Here is a 20,677-nt window from a genome sequence, read left to right on the forward strand (position 1 = left end):
TGAAACCCCGGAACAATAGTGTAGTGGTAGTGCGCTGCCGGTCGAACTCGAACGTGATCTTGATGGAGAAAAGATCATTCAGAAGTAAAAACCTGTGTGCATACAAATACTACCGTAGCGGGATGGGATGACCGGCGGCCGACTGCCGTTTGGATTATTGGTGACGTTGATCGACATGACTGCTGCAGCAGCATGACTCGTGGCCCCTGCCAATGTCGCCCGAAGAAATGAAATAAGGTGAAGATGAAACCTGTTTCTGAATGTGAAACTAATGTTGAAAAATAGTAGAATCAAATTCTAGCTGGCAATAACCGGTCCGGATGGTGCAGTAAGGTGCCATCTTGGTCTGTATGCCTAATTAAATTAGAATAAAATTTCAACTAATAATTTAAAAAGTAATTCTTGAGTGAATGAAAGTACGTAAGAACATTTTCCTGGTTTTCATTTACATGCGAAACTGTAGAATGGAAGTTTGTTTATGTGTAACTGTGTGTAATAGCATCCCATCTTAGCACAATGTTCTAATTAGCACAGTGAATGTAACGCTTGAGTCACAGTTCTGATCTCATCTTTTGAATGAAATTGCGTCTTGAAGGTGAAATTTATATTTTAGATGCGATATTAAGAATATTGATAGATTAACTCAAAAAAATTACAATTAAAAGCAAAACTTAGAACATTGTAGCATAGTAGATTTGACCGTTTCCGCGAGATACTTTTTTGCAGTAGATTCGTGACGTGAAGCAATCCTGCTATTACGATCACTTCCTTCCGCGTTTATAGGTTTTCAACAACAAAACGTGCTTCCAAACATAAAAGCATACGTTACCAACTACGACAAGTTCGCATTTTTTTGGCTCCCTGCTGTTTTAAATTACGAAAACATGTGTTTAACTATAAATGAGCAAAGCTCCGGTTTGATATGAATGTACCGTATGACACCCACTAAATACTGTCCACGTCTAAATCTTTCGTAATTTCCTTCTACAGATTGTTCGACCGGCGAGACCGAATCCGAATACGGTCACGAAAAGAAAAAAAACCTTCGTGGTTCACTACCCAGTCAGTATCACCCAGAAGACAACCTTCGACGGACGGACGACGGAGCTGGAACACGCCGCGCCGCGGCAGTTACAGCAATATGCAGATAGAAAGATGAAAAACCCCATTTAAATTTAAATGCTTTGGAAACTCTCGTTTCCTTCGAGAAATTGTGCAATTTAGCCTCTGTCGTCGGTTTTTGTTTTTTTTGTCAGCATATACAGTACCTACATTAGACAAAACATCACCATTAAAGTATATGCTGTATCTTCAGTTTATAGGTACGGACGGTTGGTTATAGTCGGTATTTTAATTTAACCTCGCCGGCCGTGTTGAAGTGCTATGAACAGCGAGAGAAAATTAAAATGGATAAAAAATTTGATTGTGATTGGGAAATCATGTACATTTTCTATGGGACGATGTCGGATAAAAACGAATTAAACATGAATTGAATATGTGTCATGAAGTTATGTTTGTTTGTGGCAATTCGTGTTATTTCACAAGGAACCATTAAAACGGTAGACCATAAGTTACCTTGTTTATCAAAGGAATAGGTCTTTGTTTCAAAATTTAACTCATCTTCTTTATGTTTCAGTAATAAAAGTAGTGTGTTCTCAACTACGAGGTGTTGTTATTTGGTAATTGAAATTTTCGTCGTCATTTTGGAACAAGATTCATAATCGATTTATTTTTCTTCCATGAAAATGATTAATCAAATATTATAAATACTTTTGAATGATGCTGCAAAGTGTAATTTTGATTCGATGCAAATATTCTACGACAGCTCTAATAAACTAGTTTTCTTACCCACATTTCGATCACTCCAAAAAACATTTGCTATTTTCCTAGTTCGACAAAAACATCAATCCTCTATACGGACTCCTAAGTTCCCACTCCGCCAGCTTCCGCCCAGTACGTTGGTCTAGAATGCTACCGCTTCGTGGCACCGTAATTGGATATCACTTTATTTTAGTTATTGTTTGTATGTCCAGCAGCGTCAGCAGCCCACTAGCTACGACACTACAGACAGACAGTTGTGGGAGTAGTTGCCCTTCGAGAGTGGACCTGCCCCCTGGGCCGGCGGGTGAACGCATTGTGCAATTGTTTGTTTTTTCCCACTTGTTGTCGATTCCGCCGCCGTGCCGGTAACTATTTTCCACTTCATTTTCTGTCGTGTGAAATTATGTTCTCGCCTTTCCCTTTGTTTTGATTACATTGTTTTTTGAGAAGTCATTTGTCTACCGGATATATAGAAAAGCTACATAATCACTTCAGAAGATTCACAAGACAAAAAATCACGCAAAATACTGTTTCCCACATAGTTCTTATTAGGCGTCCATTCTTGTTTGAAGGCCAACATTCTCAGGTTGTAGATTTGAAAAGGTTCAACTTGGTGGGATTTGCTTGGATGCTTTCATTAACGCTAACGCTTCATTGAAAGGGTTGAAAATGCCATAGTTCCATAGTTTAGGTGGATTTGCTGTTTCTTTCCTGGCATCGACTTCAACATTTGTCAGAGTTTGTTTATTGGATGGGAAGTAATTTTTTTAAATAGTTTGTGTAACCCATCTACTTGTCGGCATAGTTTAATGCATATTTTTATTATCTTTCCCTTTCAGCTTAAAACGAAAGTCAATGTGGCGTCAAGATGGTTATCGTTACACGGGTAAGTAAACCAATAATATTTGAATGATAAAATTGCTCATTGTTACTAAGTCGAGGTCTGTTCTTTACATGAAGTTTTTGTTAAATTCAATCATTCTATGATTCAAATCGATTCAAATTTCGTGTGAATATCTATTTTACACTTTCTCAATATCGTATTTTTTGTTTTCCATCTTAATAATAACTATTCTTGAAGACTAATTTCATAAGGGAACATGGGCAGTCAGAACGAACATTTAGAGACGATTTGATTCCCGTACGTGGAAAAATGGTTCGACTCAATGGCGAACCATCGTAGGCAGATATGAGATAGTAGGTAATAGCAAAAAAAAAGCGAAAAAATAAAACAAAACATTTCGTAATCACGCCCTGTTGCGCGCTGCCTTTCGTACACGACCAATGTTCGGCCTAACTTCCTTATTGTCTTCTTGTCTGTATACCTCCCTGCAGCAGTAGTGCATCAGGTTTCTTACCCTAAACAAGTACAAGACACAGTAACTTCCATGTACTAGCCTGGCACACTGGCGTAATTATGATTTGATTTTTAGCACGTAATCAGTCTATTGAGTTACTCGACAAAGAAGACCTGGGCGGCTTATATCGGCTAGCTGTAGCACATTCAAGCACTCGTTCGATGGCCATGAATTATGCTAGCAATATGTCGTACTATTTCATAAGGATTGATTTTGGAAGGATAGCGGTTCAAATAAATTGAAAGGAATGAAATGAACTAAAAGTGTTTCCTCAAGGCAGCACCGTAGAAGAAATTATAAGAATAATGTTTGAAAAAGATATTAATCTAGTATTTAGAAATGAAAATCAATCTCGCAGTGTATTACTGCAAAATTATTTACTGTTTTATGCATACCATGGTGAGTCTATTCTTCATGACGTACACCTAATGTTTCTAAATCATCTTTTCGTGCCATACCCGATGAATAAATTCTAAATCATAGGTTATATCGGTACTGACCGTTGAGAGGGGACCTTCGACATATTATTAGAAAGTCAATATCATACCTCAAGCGAACGAAATGAATCTGTTGTCTACCTGTTATGTTTGCGCAAAAAATTAAGGAGATTGGCATGTTAATTCCCAGTAATCACGTGCTACATGTTCGTAAAGTGGGCTCAGACGATAATGTAGGTGCTGTTGCCAAAAGTGTGTGATTTGTGTGTCACCTATTAGTCGCACTAGCCTAAGGATAATTTGATGCAGAAGCTTCGGTTTACCCATTTATAAGGTCCAATGGAGTTGGACATTCCGCAGCATTATCGCTTCTCACTCAGTATGTGCCTTGGAGGCTAGAAACTGATGGATACTTTTCCTGTAATATCACATTTTCTGATCAAGCACATTTTCATAAGCTCTCGTGTGAGGTTCAGAAAAACAAGTGTTATTTTTTGTAAAAAAATCTCAAGTGAAAAATTAGAGAAGGATAATCTTACTAAATTGAAATTATGGGTACTTTAACTCATATTTGAGACTTTACTAAGACGCTCAAAAACAACTTCTGATTATTTAATATTATTTAATACTAGCTGACCAGACAAACTTCGTATTGCCACAAATTAAACTGTGTTGTATATAAATCGTGAATCTCGAATGACCTTTGTCACAATCTCGAGTTTTGCAAGTTTCTGAGGAGTTCATGGGTGGTTTAATATACAAATTTTCTTCACAGTAAAGTAGAAAACAGCTCCCCCCATTGCTTAGTCTGATAAAATAACGCGGATAGCATTAAAATATTCGCCATGATTATATAACATTTCGCAGAATACCGTTTTGCGGAACACCACCTCTCGCTTGACCGTAACGCGGAATACTTTCACGAAAAACCTTACGCTGGACGTACCATTTCACGGAAAATGTTTCACAGGGGTAATCCTCTCCTTACGCGCTGTCGCTCGTTCGGACCCAACTGAAAGAAACTAATAGAGGTCAGTAGACCTAGGAAAATAAATAAACCCTAATTGATAGTTTTTGGCGGTCTTGTTATTGACTAATGTTGTATGGAAGAGTTCGATTGGTTTTTAAGTTACGCAAAAATTTCTGTTTTATTTGTATGAGAGTCCTTATCCCCCTACCACAGGAGTGAGGCGACTAAAAACATCATAAAAAAATTCCTGCCTCCAAAGCCCCCCACATGCCAAATTTGGTTCCATTTGGTTGATTAGTTCTCTAGTTATGAGGAAATTTATACATATTTCATTATAAGGGGAGGGGCCATAAGTTACCTCCTGAAGAGTGGAAGGGTCGCAATGCACCATAGAAAAAGAATTTGCCTCCCGTAACACCCACATGCCAAATTTGGTTCCATATGCTTGATTGGTTCTAATGTTATGAGGAAATTTGTATTTCATTTGCATGGAAGCCCCCCTCTTAGTGGGGAGATGGGCCTCTAACTATCATAAGAACCTTCCCTGGCCCCAAAAGCGCCTACATGCAAATTTTCAAGCCGATCGGTTCAGTAGTTTTCGATTCTATAAGGAACATACGGGCAGACAGACAGAAATCCATTTTTATAGGTATAGATTTGTATGGGAGCCCACCACTTAGTGGGGGGAGGGGTCTCTAACCATCATAAGAACCTTCCCTGGCCCCAAAAACCCCTACATGCAAATTTTCACGCCGATCGGTTCAGTAGTTTTCGATTCTATAAGGAACATACGGACAGATAGACAGACAGAAATCCATTTTTATGGATTCTTTTCCACTCCACTTTTCAACTTCAACTCCAACTCTTTTGCTGTTCCACCTTAGCTTTAGGGTGTTGGTGGAATTCCCTACATAGACAGGGCACCACCATAGCGCCATTGTCATTGTAGGCTTGGGCACCTGCAATAACGGTAACGGTAGTTCTTTATAATCAACGGAAGGGACGGTAGAAGAAAGTAATGAAACAAAGGTGCTGATAGGTTCAAACAGAATAGGACCAGGCGTGAAGGGGAAAGAGCGAAAAATAAGGTAAGGGAGGGTCATTGAAGCAACGATTAAGAAGTGATGTACCGCTCGTTTTTACCCAAAATTAATTATATCCTGACCACACTAGAAGGTCCAGACAAAAAACACGAGGTTGGTCGATAAAATTTAAATAAAAATTATTTTCTTACGGCAAAGTCCTAATGCTTGAGGTTTTGCAAGACGTTAATTTATGGTATAGCAATAAATTAATCATCATACGGTTTACGATTGTTGAAAGTTTGCGTATCCACCTTTTGTTATAGTCTGGATCCGCCAGTGGTCGTTCGACCACTGCTGTTTGCTCGAATTTGATTAGTGACAGCTAGTGACTCAAGTTCCTTCTTTGTTCCTCTTAGTAGAATCTGAAAATAAATAAAGAAAGCAGAAACTTGCCCCGGTTAAATTGTAAATTATTTTAATGTCCAATGACAAATACCTACGCGTTTCGCCTACGAGAAGGAAATGTAGGTCTTTCTGAGTAATTACTTACTTAATTGGCCTAACGTCTTACGACAAGGCTTGCACAGCATAATTTCTTCATATATTTCGGTCCATGGCAGCTGGTCTCCAGTTCCGCGGGCACCCAGTGCACGCCAGATCCCGCTCCACCTGGACTTGCCACCTCACTCGCAGTGCCCCTCTTCGACTTGTTCCTACCGAATTCGATGCGAAAAACCATTTTTGCAGGATAGTTATCCGGTATTCTAGCAACATGTCCTGCCCAACGTATCCGTCCAGCTTTAACCACTTTCTGAATACTTGGTTCGCTGTAGAAACGCGCGAGGTCGTGGTTCATTCTTCACCTCCATACACCGTTTTCTTGCACTCCGCCAAAGATGGTTCTTAACACCCGCCGTTCGAAAACTCCGGTCCTCTTCTAGCAGTGTCCACGTTTCGTGCCCGTAGAGGACAACCGGCCTAACCGGAGTGTACTTTTTACGGGGGCTCAGATTGTTCGACCGCATTATGGAGTCCGTAGTAGGTCCGACTTCAGGTGATAATACGCCTTTTAATCTCACGGCTGGTATTGCTGTCCTCTGTTGCCAGTGAGCCAAGGTATACGATCTCGTCGACTACGTCGAACTCATTCCCGTTGTTTACCACGGTACTGCCCAGTGGTCTTTCTCAGTTATAGTCTTTATTTTCAAGTTTCAACTTCAAAATTATTGCTCAGCAAAGTAGTATTTCAACAGCCACAACATGCTTAGCGTTTGATTTCTCATACCAGAACGGATATTGTTGGGAAATCATTTGAAAAAGCTATTCCCACTTCCATCGAAATATGCCGAATGGTTCGAAGTGCGTCAAACATCATTAATCGCTTTTAAAGATGCCGGTGTTCATGTTACAGGGTGACAAGGAGTTGCTCGATCGATTAGAGCCCCGAAAGTTCGGTATCGTGACACTGTAGGAGATCAGTCGTAAGGGCAAGAAGGTGTAGAGGATTCGTGGCGGTAAGAGGTATAATTTTACCAGAGTGGTGGAGTGACCAATGAGCTGGGGACGAATTTTGTAGTGATGGGCAGAACGCAGGATTGCGTTGTGGACTGGAAGGCGATCAACGAGAGGATGTGTAATTTGAGCATAAAAGACCGTTTCTTCAGCTACACTATCAAAATGTGCACTGTTTACCTGAGATCGTCATTGGGTATATGAACGCACAGATCGGCAAAAAAGCGATGTATAGACTGGTAATCGCGGCCCATAACCTACACAGACACGAACGATAAGAGCCTATGATGCATCAACTTTGCAGGTTCCCGAGGCCTGGTGATCCGAAGCACATTCTTTCCCCGCAAGATATCCACGAAGCCACCTCCCAGTAAACAATTTGGTTTGTATATCTAGGTTGCAACTGATACGAGATACGAAATCATATCCGCACGAAAAATATTTCGTTATATTTCACGCCACATAAGAACATATAAGTACCAAAGTGGAAGCAATATACGTACAAAAGTTTTGACAATCATTTGTAATTCTATCTTACATGCTATACAACAGTTTTTGGAACACGCAACTTAATACTCCTCAATATGCAATCAAGATATAACTAAATGTTACAATCAACTATACTGCTATAAAATTCATAAGTTGTATATGACGACACGCACGACTACAAAACAATTTATTGTACACTTCGCTTTGACATACTCTTATCATTATGCAATTCCAATGGAAAACTAACATGCATATGACTTAACGAGGACTTTCTATTACGATCTTGTGTTATCTGGGCTGGAGATTACCTGATCAACGAACATTGAACCACATCGTCCATATTCTAATCAATAGCTGGTTTTACTCGAACATCACCAACATAGGTATACCCCGTACGGTGTGCAGATATCGATTCGGACCATTATCTAGTACATAGTACAGAACATGTTCGCTCAAAACTATTGATGGTATACACCTCGTGACAAAGCCACCCTCCTAGGTTAAACATTTGGCAATAAAGCAATCCGCGAGTTGTCGAGGACTACGCACGCATACTGGATGAAGCTCTACCTTTCTCTGGCGGTTCGACTCTCGAAGACAGATGGAGCAGGACATGCTCGGCCGTCAATGAGCCCGCAACCGCGGTGCTAGGTGAAGAAATCTCGAGTGCACGAAATAATTGTTTTGACGGAGATTGGCAACAAGCGATGGAGAGGAAAACTAGAACTTGGTAAAACATTGCCAAGAGGGGGAATTTGCCTAAGCATCGACAAGCGCAGAATGAGTTGATGACGATCCTGAGGAGAAAAAGCACCAGAACGAGGACAGAGATCGTGAAGAGCTAGTACAACTATTCCGGACTAATGAGATGCCAAAATTCTAAGAGATGGTGAACCAATCTCGTTAAGTATCCACACCTAAGTTTATTATGTGTTGGCTGTAGAGACGAGGAGGGAAACCTGGTCACAAACATACGCGAGATGGTCGAGGTGGAAGCAGTTCTTCGATGAGCATCTCAATGGCGAAGGACACGAAACAGAACCTGAAATTAAATAAAAACGAAAATTTTCCAATTAAATTCTACTATGCTCCAAAAACTTCAGACGAAACAGAAGTTAACGTAGGAGTGCCTACAAACGATAACAACATGCCGGTTCCCGGTGTCAAAGTGACCCGCAATACATCGGTCAGCTGAAAAATAATAGAGCCGCCGGAAAGGACTGACTCTCGGAAGAGCTCCACAAAGAAACATTTGGATAGCGATGGCACTTCATTGGATATTCTCAAGGATTTGGGAGGAGGGGAAACTACCGGAGTAGATGGAAGGTGTGGTTTGTAGCGTCTGTAACAATGGCGATCGGTTCGATTGCTGTCATTACCGCGGCATTACACAGTTTAACGCCACCTACAAGTTACTCAGCCAGATTTTGTTAAGCCAATAACAAGAAAATTCGGAGGGCAGTATCAAGCGGGCTCTATTGAAGCCCGTGCTACTATGTATCAAATTTTCATTTTCCGACAAATCCTCCAGAAATGTCGAGAGTTACAGCGTGCCAACGCATCATATTCTCGTACATTTTAGGCTAGTCTATGACACAGTCGAGCACAAACAGCTATGGTAAATAATTCACGAGAACGGCTTTGCGGACAAACTGACGCGGCTGATCAAAGCTACCCTGGAGCGAGTGATGTCTACGTGCGTATTTCGGGGACACTCTCGAATCCCTTCGAATCGTGCAGAGGGTTACGGCAAGGAGATGGACTATCCCGTATGTTATTCAACACTGCCATTGAAGGTGTGATCCGGCAAGTGGGTATCGAAACGAGAGGAACGATCCTTGGGAAAAGTAGTCAACTCTGAGTCGACATCATTACTAGCAACCTTCGGTTGGCGGAGCTAATTTACGCGAGACTAAAAACGGAGCCGTAGAGGATTGAGTTGCAAATCAACGTGATGAAAACTAATAATATGGTAGGAAGAGGCTCCAGAGAAAACAGCGTTTGTCTCCAATGGATAGTGACTATTGATGGCGGTGAATTGGAAGAGGTTCATGAATTCACCGATTTGGGATCTCTGGTCACCGCCGACAATAATACGAGTAAAGAGATTCAACGACGCATTCAAGCTGGAAGTAGGTGGTCTATTTTTGGCGGAGTACAAACGGATAGCGGAGAGTGACGTAGGCGTGTGAACTTTAAGTGGCAGACGCTACTGGGAGAGATTCCCATCGTATAGCAAAAGAAGGGAGACTATGGTGGGCCGGCCACGTAGTAAGGATGCCGGTTGGCTGTGCAGTGAAATCCGTTCTCTTCTAGAATCCCACCGGGACCACGAATAGAGGTGGGTTTTTTCTATTCCTGGCGTCGGAATAGAGGTGGGTTCTTCTATTCCTGGTGTCAGAATAGAGGTGGGATTTTCTAGATAGCTCGATCAGGTTGAAGCTGACTTGCGTGTTTCGAAACGCTCAACGAATTGGCGAAGAGTAGTGTAGGATCGAGTACAGTGGAGATGAATTCTTGATACGGCAAAAACCACCCCGGTTCTCTGCTGGTAGAAGTGACTAAGTTGATATATTTTGAAATTCAATTAGCTCAAATTGATTCACTAAGTTTGCAATACAATTGTTATAATTTACAAAATAAATTTAACAAAATATTTTGTTTTAATGGCTGTATCTGGTCAAGTGAGAACTGGTTTAATCCACTGTTTTATTTTAATCAAAGACATTTTAAATTTTAGTGTTTTTTTGGAAAATGCCTGAAATTTCTTAAGAACTCTGTGTTCAAAAATGTATTCTCTCATAGTTTGAAATTTGATTAGTGAAACTAAAAATTAACATTTGTTTAATAATTCGATTTAAAACTCAGCAGAAATTCGCATGTGTTCGGCAGGCATTGAACTCTCCATTTTTCACATGGTGAATTACGCAATACAGTTCATCGGTCTCCGACCAAATCGAAGATGACGCAGGTTTATTTATTAACGTGCAGTACCGGTTTTTTATTTTAATTTTCTTCGTCAATTCACGAACTCCTGTTGAGCGCTAAATGTATTACCATGCAATAAAACTAGTGCCAGAGTGATGTAAGAAATGCTTGATCAATTTTAAGGATGACTTCATCGGATATGAATATTTTGGAATTCTTATAAGACGAGTTCAGGTCGCGAAATCCATAATATATTGGGACATAGGTAGAATTAAAATTTAAGAAACTTGATTTTAATGTCATCACGTAAATAAATGATAAGAAAATTTAAAAAAAATTAAATATCATTAACTTCTTCACATTACAGGGTGACTACATATGGATCGAGCCCGTGTCTGGACGCGAATTCGATGTGGCCATCGGGGCCCGGGTCATATCGGCCGAGGGCCGACGTATCCAGGTCCGCGATGACGACGGCAACGAACTGTGGCTCACGCCGGAGCGTCGCATCAAAGCCATGCACGCTTCGTCCGTGCAGGGCGTCGAGGATATGATTTCGCTGGGTGATCTACACGAGGCTGGCATACTACGGAATTTACTGATCCGATACAACGACAATTTGATCTACGTAAGTACTCGAAAAAAAAAGCCGATTGCTTATTATCTAAAACTAATTTTGTTATTGTAGACTTACACCGGATCGATTTTGGTAGCAGTAAATCCCTACCAGATACTTCCCATCTACACCGCCGATCAAATCAAGCTGTACAAGGAACGGAAAATTGGAGAACTTCCGCCGCACATTTTCGCAATCGGAGACAATTCGTATGCTCACATGCGACGCTATGGACAGGATCAGTGTATCGTTATTTCCGGTGAATCCGGAGCAGGCAAAACGGAAAGTACGAAGCTGATTCTGCAGTACCTGGCCGCGATCAGTGGGAAACACTCCTGGATAGAGCAGCAAATACTCGAAGCGAATCCGATTCTGGAAGCATTCGGTAATGCGAAAACCGTGCGAAACGACAACTCGTCCCGCTTCGGAAAGTACATTGATATTCATTTCAACAGTTCAGGTGTAATCGAAGGTGCCAAAATCGAACAGTATCTTCTGGAAAAATCTCGAATAGTTTCACAGAATGCAGAAGAGCGCAATTATCACATTTTCTACTGTTTACTGGCAGGGTTGACGCATGAAGAAAAGCGAAAGCTCAGCCTGGGGCATGCTTCCGATTATCGGTACCTCACAGGGGGTGGGTGCATTAAATGTGATGGGAGGAATGATGCTGCGGAATTTGCCGATATTCGATCGGCAATGAAGGTTCTATGCTTTTCGGACCATGAAATATGGGAAATTTTGAAGCTGCTTGCAGCGCTGCTGCACACTGGCAATATTAAATATCGAGCGACAGTTATTGATAACTTGGACGCAACAGAAATTCCGGAGCATATCAATGTTGAAAGAGTGGCTAGTTTGTTGGAAGTTCCGTTGCAGCCTTTTATTGATGCTCTCACTAGAAAGACGCTTTTTGCTCATGGTGAAACGGTGGTGTCTACGTTGTCAAGAGACCAATCGATGGACGTGCGCGATGCCTTTGTGAAGGGCATCTATGGGCGATTGTTTGTTCTTATCGTTAAGAAGATCAACCAGGCAATCTATAAGCCAAAGTCGTCAACCAGAAGTGCTATTGGGGTGCTGGATATTTTCGGTTTCGAGAATTTTGATCATAATAGTTTTGAACAGTTTTGTATTAATTTTGCAAACGAAAACTTGCAGCAGTTCTTCGTACAGCACATCTTTAAGCTGGAACAGGAGGAGTACAACCATGAAAGCATCAACTGGCAGCATATCGAGTTCGTGGACAATCAAGACGCGTTGGACTTGATAGCCATTAAGCAGTTGAATATTATGGCTTTGATTGATGAAGAATCTAAATTTCCGAAAGGCACAGATCAGACAATGTTGGCGAAACTGCACAAAACTCATGGCACTCATCGAAACTATCTGAAACCGAAGTCAGATATCAACACCAGTTTTGGGCTGAATCATTTCGCAGGAGTGGTGTTTTATGATACTCGTGGATTTTTGGAGAAAAATCGTGACACATTTAGCGCAGACTTACTTCAGCTTATATCAAGCTCTTCCAATCGTTTCCTTCAGGCTGTCTTTGCGGAAGATATTGGCATGGGAGCAGAAACACGGAAACGAACGCCGACCCTTTCGACACAGTTCAAGAAAAGTTTGGATTCACTCATGAAGACCCTCAGCCAGTGTCAGCCGTTTTTCATTCGATGCATCAAACCGAACGAGCTGAAAAAACCGATGATGTTCGATAGATCACTGTGCTGTCGGCAGTTGCGATACTCCGGTATGATGGAAACAATTCGAATTCGTCGTGCCGGATATCCTATTAGACATAACTTTAGAGATTTTGTTGAGCGATATCGATTTCTTATCAATGGCGTTCCACCGGCGCATAGAACTGATTGTCGAATGGCAACTTCGAAAATTTGTGCAACCGTACTAGGTCGGTCCGATTATCAGCTGGGTCATACGAAGGTCTTCTTGAAGGATGCACACGATTTGTTTTTGGAGCAGGAACGTGACCGTGTTTTGACGCGCAAAATTTTGATCCTGCAGCGTTCGATCCGTGGTTGGGTGTATCGTAGAAGATTCCTGCGCATGCGGCAGGCAGCTATTACGATTCAAAAGTATTGGAAGGGATACGCACAGCGCCAGCGCTACAAGAAGATGAAGATCGGATACATGCGGCTGCAGGCTTTGATTCGTTCGCGCGTTTTGAGCCATCGCTTCCGACATCTGCGGGGACACATTGTACGGTTGCAAGCGAGAATTCGTGGATATTTGGTTCGTCGAGAGTACGGCAATAAGTTGTGGGCGGTGATTAAAATCCAATCTCATGTTAGAAGAATGATCGCTGTGAATCGGTATCAGAAGTTGAAGTTGGAGTATCGAAGGCATCATGAAGCACTGAGACTCAGACGAATGGAAGAGGAGGAATTGAAGCATCAAGGCAACAAGCGGGCTAAGGAAATTGCTGAACAACACTATCGCGATCGGTTGAATGAGATCGAACGGAAGGATATGGAACAAGAAATGGAGGAGCGTCGTCAGGTGGAAGTGAAGAAAAACATCATCAACGATGCTGCGAGGAAAGCTGACGAACCGGTGGATGATAGTAAGTTGGTGGAAGCAATGTTTGACTTTTTGCCGGATTCTAGCAGTGAAGCTCCAACACCACATGGTGGCCGTGAAACGTCCGTCTTCAATGACCTACCGGTTAATCAAGATAACCACGAAGATATTATTGGTCCTATTCATACAATTTCCGAAGATGAGGAGGACTTGTCGGAATTCAAATTCCAGAAGTTTGCTGCAACCTATTTCCAAGGCAACATTACTCATTACTACTCTCGAAAACCTTTGAAACATCCTTTGTTGCCGTTGCACACTCAAGGAGATCAGTTGGCAGCACAAGCATTGTGGATTACGATTCTAAGATTCACGGGAGATCTTCCAGAGCCACGTTATCACACTATGGATCGGGACAACACGTCGGTCATGTCCAAGGTTACGGCAACGCTGGGTCGTAATTTCATAAGAAGCAAGGAGTTCCAAGAAGCTCAAATGATGGGCTTGGATCCGGAGGCATTTCTCAAACAGAAGCCTCGCTCGATAAGACATAAGCTGGTGTCGCTAACTTTGAAGCGCAAAAACAAGCTGGGCGAGGACGTGCGTCGTCGTCTGCAAGACGAGGAATACACTGCCGATAGCTATCAATCGTGGTTAGAATCTCGACCAACTTCTAATCTGGAGAAACTACACTTCATTATAGGCCATGGAATTTTACGCGCAGAGTTGAGAGATGAAATCTACTGTCAAATTTGCAAACAGCTCACGAATAATCCATCGAAATCATCCCACGCCAGGGGCTGGATCCTGTTGTCACTTTGCGTGGGATGCTTTGCTCCATCGGAGAAATTCGTCAACTATCTTCGTTCGTTCATCAGGGAAGGACCACCAGGTTATGCTCCGTATTGTGAAGAACGACTAAAGCGAACGTTCAATAATGGAACTCGCAATCAACCTCCATCCTGGCTGGAACTGCAGGCTACAAAGTCCAAAAAGCCGATCATGCTTCCGATCACCTTTATGGACGGTAACACGAAGACACTACTGGCCGACTCAGCGACGACAGCTCGTGAATTGTGCAATCAACTGTCGGATAAGATCGCGCTGAAGGATCAGTTTGGATTTTCACTCTACATTGCACTATTCGATAAGGTGTCGTCGCTAGGCAGCGGTGGAGATCATGTGATGGATGCCATCTCTCAGTGTGAACAGTACGCGAAGGAACAGGGTGCTCAGGAGAGGAATGCGCCTTGGCGCTTGTTCTTCCGGAAGGAGATCTTTGCTCCGTGGCATAATCCGATTGAAGATCAGGTCGCCACCAATCTGATCTATCAGCAGGTGGTTCGTGGGGTTAAATTCGGGGAATATCGCTGCGATAAGGAGGAAGATTTGGCAATGATCGCCGCTCAGCAGTACTATATAGAGTATAATACGGATATGTCTATGGATCGGCTTTATACTTTGTTGCCGAATTTTATTCCGGATTACTGCCTGACGGGCATTGAAAAGGCAATCGATCGGTGGGCAGCTCTGGTGCTGCAAGCCTACAAGAAGAGTTATTATTTGAAAGATAAGGCACCCCCATTGAAGGTCAAAGAAGATGTAGTAGGCTATGCGAAGTACAAATGGCCGCTGCTCTTTTCGAGGTTCTACGAAGCTTACAGGTAGAATATGGCTTCAAAATTGAATTTATAAATTCTGAAATTACTTTGATTTTAATTATTAGAAATTCGGGACCCAACCTTCCTAAAAACGATGTTATCATAGCGGTGAATTGGACCGGTGTCTACGTAGTGGACGATCAGGAGCAGGTTTTGCTGGAGCTTTCCTTCCCAGAAATCACCGCTGTTTCGAGTCAGAAAACGAACAAAGTCTTCACGCAAACTTTCTCATTGTCCACGGTACGGAATGAAGAGTTCACTTTCCAAAGTCCCAATGCAGAGGACATTCGAGATCTGGTGGTTTACTTTTTGGAGGGGTTGAAAAAACGGTAGGTTTCTTTTCGAGGTTTATTTTTGCCAGTGGAAACGTTTAATAATGGTTTGTTTTCAGCTCAAAATATGTGATAGCCCTCCAAGACTATAAAGCACCCGGAGAGGGAACGAGTTTCCTGTCCTTCATGAAAGGAGATTTGATTATTTTAGAGGATGAAAGCACTGGAGAATCTGTTTTGAATTCTGGCTGGTGTATAGGTGAGTACGAATGTGTCAAGATCCAACAATTTCCGGGTCTAATAATAATGTAATCGCAGGATGCTGTGAACGCACTCAGGAACGGGGAGACTTTCCAGCGGAGATTGTTTACGTTTTACCTACTCTAACTAAGCCTCCACCGGACATCCTGGCATTGTTCAGCGTAGAAGATGCACATCATGGCAAACGACTCAACTCGATACACTCGAACGGCGGAACGGAAACTCGAGAGCGACCGCACACTCTAGCGGATTATTCACTTGACCACTTCAGGCCACCGCCAAAACGCACGATGTCTAAGGCGCTATCTACCCTCAGTTCCAAGCGAGGAGGCGACGAGCTGTGGCGCTATTCTCGAGAGCCCCTAAAACAACCTCTGCTTAAGAAACTATTGGCAAAGGAAGAACTTGCTGAAGAGGCGTGCCTTGCTTTCATCGCTATCATGAAATACATGGGCGACTTGCCATCCAAACGACCCCGCATAGGTAACGAAGTTACCGATCACATATACGACGGTCCACTGAAGCACGAGATCCTGCGCGACGAAATTTACTGTCAGTTAATGAAGCAACTCACCGACAACCGGAACCGTCTTTCCGAGGAACGTGGCTGGGAGCTGATGTGGCTTTCTACCGGGCTGTTTGCCTGCAGTCAACAATTGCTCAAAGAGTTAACTCTGTTCTTACGAAGTCGCCGGCATCCAATTTCGCAGGATTCACTGCATCGTCTGCAGAAAACAATCCGTAATGGTCAACGCAAATACCCGCCCCATCAGGTCGAAGTAGAAGCAATTCAGCACAAAACCACACAAATTTTCCATAAAGTCTACTTCCCGGACGATACGGACGAAGCATTCGAAGTGGATTCCTCCACCAGAGCGAAAGATTTCTGCCAGAACATTTCACAGAGACTAAACCTGCGGTCCAGTGAAGGCTTTAGTTTGTTTGTAAAAATAGCCGACAAGGTGATATCAGTGCCAGAAGGAGATTTCTTCTTCGACTTCGTGCGTCATTTGACCGATTGGATTAAAAAGGCGCGACCAACGCGGGACGGTTCGAATCCACAGTTCACCTACCAGGTGTTCTTCATGAAGAAACTGTGGACGAACACCGTGCCGGGCAAGGATAAGAACGCCGATTTGATATTCCACTACCATCAGGAACTGCCAAAACTGTTGCGTGGTTATCACAAGTGTTCGAAGGAGGAAGCGGTAAAGCTCGCGGCGCTGGTGTACCGAGTGCGGTTCGGTGAAAGTAAACAAGAGCTGCAAGCGATACCGTAAGTGTTTTCGTGGAATTAACAAGTTTGAAATATCAAATTATTAACAATTAATAATGCAACCTTCCAGTCAAATGCTTCGCGAGCTAGTTCCCTCGGATCTAATTAAACTACAGACGACAAATGATTGGAAACGATCCATAGTTGCAGCTTACAATCAGGACGCCGGAATGTCTCCGGAGGATGCAAAAATCACGTTCCTCAAAATTGTCTATAGGTCTCTTACTCGGCTAATCACCTGAGGCCAAACCTTGTTAACTCTTCTTCTTACACCCATTTCAGGTGGCCCACATTCGGATCAGCCTTCTTCGAAGTGAAGCAGACGACGGAGCCCAACTATCCGGAAATGCTGTTGATTGCCATCAACAAACATGGCGTCAGTTTGATTCATCCAAGCTCGAAGGTTTGAACCCCACTCATATAACTCAACTCCAAACTCTCTAAGATAACTTCTCCCTTTGAATGTAGGACATCCTGGTCACCCATCCGTTCACGCGCATTTCCAACTGGTCTTCCGGCAACACGTACTTCCACATGACGATTGGAAACCTGGTGCGCGGTTCCAAGTTACTGTGCGAAACTTCGCTCGGCTACAAGATGGACGATCTGTTGACCTCCTACATTTCACTTATGCTGACCAACATGAATAAACAGCGAACAATTAGAATTAAATAGGAACCGGCCTAAGCGGAGCAGCAAGCACACAACACATAGCACAGCTTTACGGCAAATTAAGTTTTCTTTGTTTTTTTTTATCCCAGCAATATGCTTTCAAGTTTATGTATTTATTTTGTTTGAGCTTCGCTTTTTTGTTTTAGCTTGTTGAAAGCATTAAACATATTTAAGTAGAAATAATAGAACAAATTTGATTATGCTTGCGCGTAGGATTATTTATGGCGCTGATCTGATATTATGACACCGAGCGTCTAAAAGGCAAGGTACAACCGAGCTAACAATAGAGTTTACTTTATCTTCCCCTTCTAACAGTATTGAAACAGTAACGTCGAAATGAGCAAGTACTCAAGGGCCGAGCTAAAGGAAAAGCTAAACATTTTTGAAATTTTCAATAGCGTGCTATCAATTTTATGTTCAAGTCGAACCCTTAAAGCCATTTTAGTTTATGTAACTAATTTTATCGCACCTACAATTTGCACTGTTCTAAAAACATGCTTTTATTTATTTTGAGCCAATTCCCTATCCTGCCTTTCAAATATGTCACTGTACTGGTCAGAGCCTAGGTTTTTGTATAGTTAAGCTCTGTGCGAAAATGAACTAAACAAGTTTAGGTGTATGTTAGCTTGTCCGTCTGAAACAGTTTTTAGGGCTTACCAACTTTTCCCCCCCATAGGGTATGCGCGTATGCGAAATATTACTCAATCGTGAACATCCTGCTTGTACGAGATGGTGCCTGAGTTTGCAGAGTGACAATTTGTGACTGTGACATCGCATGCTTGAAATTATAGATGTGCCACTATTAGGCGATCGCTATGGCGGCACATGGTGTACGGAATGCTCTACAAGGTTCAATATTTTTGTAGTTTTATTATTATAATTACCTTGTTATACATACCTTTATTGCTATTTACTGTAACTGGTCTATTATACAATAAAATCCACATAGAGAAATATATGTAAAGTTTTCTGTTTTCTAGGTTAAATTGTGAATTTTCGTCCACTAACTGAAGGTCAGCAATCCAAAGTTATCTTTTTAGTTAGATACTAGCTGAACTGTGCTAAACCATTAGTTAAAAATGGCCATCTTTTTAAGTCTTAAAATTTATTGCCAAATAACCTTTGGAAATGTGGTGTTTTTTTCAATTTCCAGTACCTAGCAGTACCGATGGCTTTAGAAATACAAGGGCTAGACCAAATGATCGGGACAGTCAAATTTTTGATGAAATTCAAACGGCCATAAATTCTACAAAATAGGATAATTTTTGATGAAACCAATTGCATTCGACGGAGATTTTTTTCAGTTTTTCTAAAATATTTCAAGATTTGCAGTAGCCAGTAGCGAACATCGGAGATATTCCAGGTCGTCCGGTGGTAGGGGAACTGGGGGTAAAATGAACACCCTTAGCAATTTCACCCTTTGCTCTCCCAGGAACCAACCAAATGCTGAACGCATTACATAAATTGAAAGTTAGATTCATAATCCACGTAACAAAATATAAAGGTGTTTGAAAGAGGACGATTTGTCATGAAAAATCAATTATTTTAAAAAGCGTCATGTTCGAGCTTGATTTTTTTTCGTGTGGGTAAAATGAACACGCAGTGAGGGCAAAATGAACATGTCATAGAAAACGTAAGTTAAAATGCAGTTTGGATAAATTAAACATTATTTTACAATATCATCATTCTACATAAGCTGTAGAAATTCAATAGGGCTTTTGGAATTTTCGACAGACCTGCAGGATAACGATAAGCAAACAACACTAAATGATACCAAGTAGTCGAAAGTACCGAGGGTTGAGACAAGGTGACGGTTTATCCTGCATGCTGTTCAACATCGCTCTTGAGGGGGTGATCTGACAAGCGGGCATCGAAACGAGAGGCACGATTTTTACCAAGGGTAGCCAACTTCTAGGTTTTGCAGATGACTTTGATATCATAGCCAGGAACTTTGCGACGGCGGAGGCAATCTACGCCAGACTGAAAGTGGAGTCTAAGAGAATTGGGCTAAAAATAAATGCGTCGAAGATCAAATACATGAAAGGAAGAGGCTCAAAGAAACAAACGCGCGCCTCTCACGGACGGTAACCGTTGACGACGACGAACTGGAAGTGGTAGAGGAGTTCGTGTATTTGGGATCTTAAGTTACAGTTTTAAATTTGTCCAAACAATTTACATTTTTTCAGGAATTTAACAATCGTCGCTTTTTTGTTACTAAGTGCTATTCTGATGTTAGTGTTTATGTCCATTTCTTCACGGATATTTTCATATTTAATGCAGCTAACTATGATATGCTCTATACTCAGCTCAGTCCGGCAAACGTCGCATAACGAAGATACATTACGGTCGTACAGGTGTTGCTTGGTTATAATAGTGTGCCCTATCCTACATCGTGTGAGCACTTGTTGTTCTCAGTGATCCTGGCGATCATCCCATTTCATAACCGTTGGTTTCGTTTTTTGCAAGAATGTAGGACGGTGTTTGTCCCAAAGTAGTTGAAAACTATTGTGCAATGCTTGGGATACCCAACGCATGGCATCTATGGCAGGAACATCGATGAATATTAGCGGAGCAGTACGCCCTCGGTCGGCTGCTGCGTCCGCTTTTTCGTTTCCCGTGAAGCCGGAGTGTCCAGGAATCCAGCAGACCGAGATATTTTTTTCGGGTGCACTTTTTTCAATAAGCTGAATAAACGGATGTTTGGAGTCCTCCTTTGCTAATGCGGAAACACAGCTGGCAGAATCAGTAAAAATGACTGTAGGTGCTTCTGAGGCATGTTAAACCGCAGTTGCTAGTGCAGCCGCTTCTGCAGAGAAAACACTGCATTGATGTTGTAAGTTA

The 20,677-nt window shown here is 42.1% G+C and overlaps 1 protein-coding gene across 4 annotated transcripts in view; it reads left to right on the forward strand.

The window, feature by feature from the left end:
- The window catches only part of LOC128744619 (myosin-VIIa), a 46,033-nt gene extending 27,258 nt beyond the window's left edge, over positions 1–18,775 (forward strand). For all 4 annotated transcript variants that reach the window (XM_053841761.1, XM_053841758.1, XM_053841760.1 and 1 more), the window contains exons 3-11: positions 2,661–2,707; positions 10,908–11,168; positions 11,229–15,358; positions 15,421–15,684; positions 15,747–15,886; positions 15,946–17,164; positions 17,235–17,381; positions 17,447–17,567; positions 17,633–18,775. In XM_053841761.1, coding sequence (XP_053697736.1) covers positions 2,690–2,707; positions 10,908–11,168; positions 11,229–15,358; positions 15,421–15,684; positions 15,747–15,886; positions 15,946–17,164; positions 17,235–17,381; positions 17,447–17,567; positions 17,633–17,839 — 6,507 coding nt within the window. In that variant the 5' untranslated portion in view covers positions 2,661–2,689 and the 3' untranslated portion in view covers positions 17,840–18,775. The remainder of the gene's footprint in view (positions 1–2,660; positions 2,708–10,907; positions 11,169–11,228; positions 15,359–15,420; positions 15,685–15,746; positions 15,887–15,945; positions 17,165–17,234; positions 17,382–17,446; positions 17,568–17,632) is intronic.
- Positions 18,776–20,677: the final 1,902 nt, after the last annotated feature.

Source organism: Sabethes cyaneus, chromosome 3 (assembly GCF_943734655.1).
Source record: "Sabethes cyaneus chromosome 3, idSabCyanKW18_F2, whole genome shotgun sequence".
Classification (NCBI taxonomy): Eukaryota; Metazoa; Arthropoda; class Insecta; order Diptera; family Culicidae; genus Sabethes; species Sabethes cyaneus.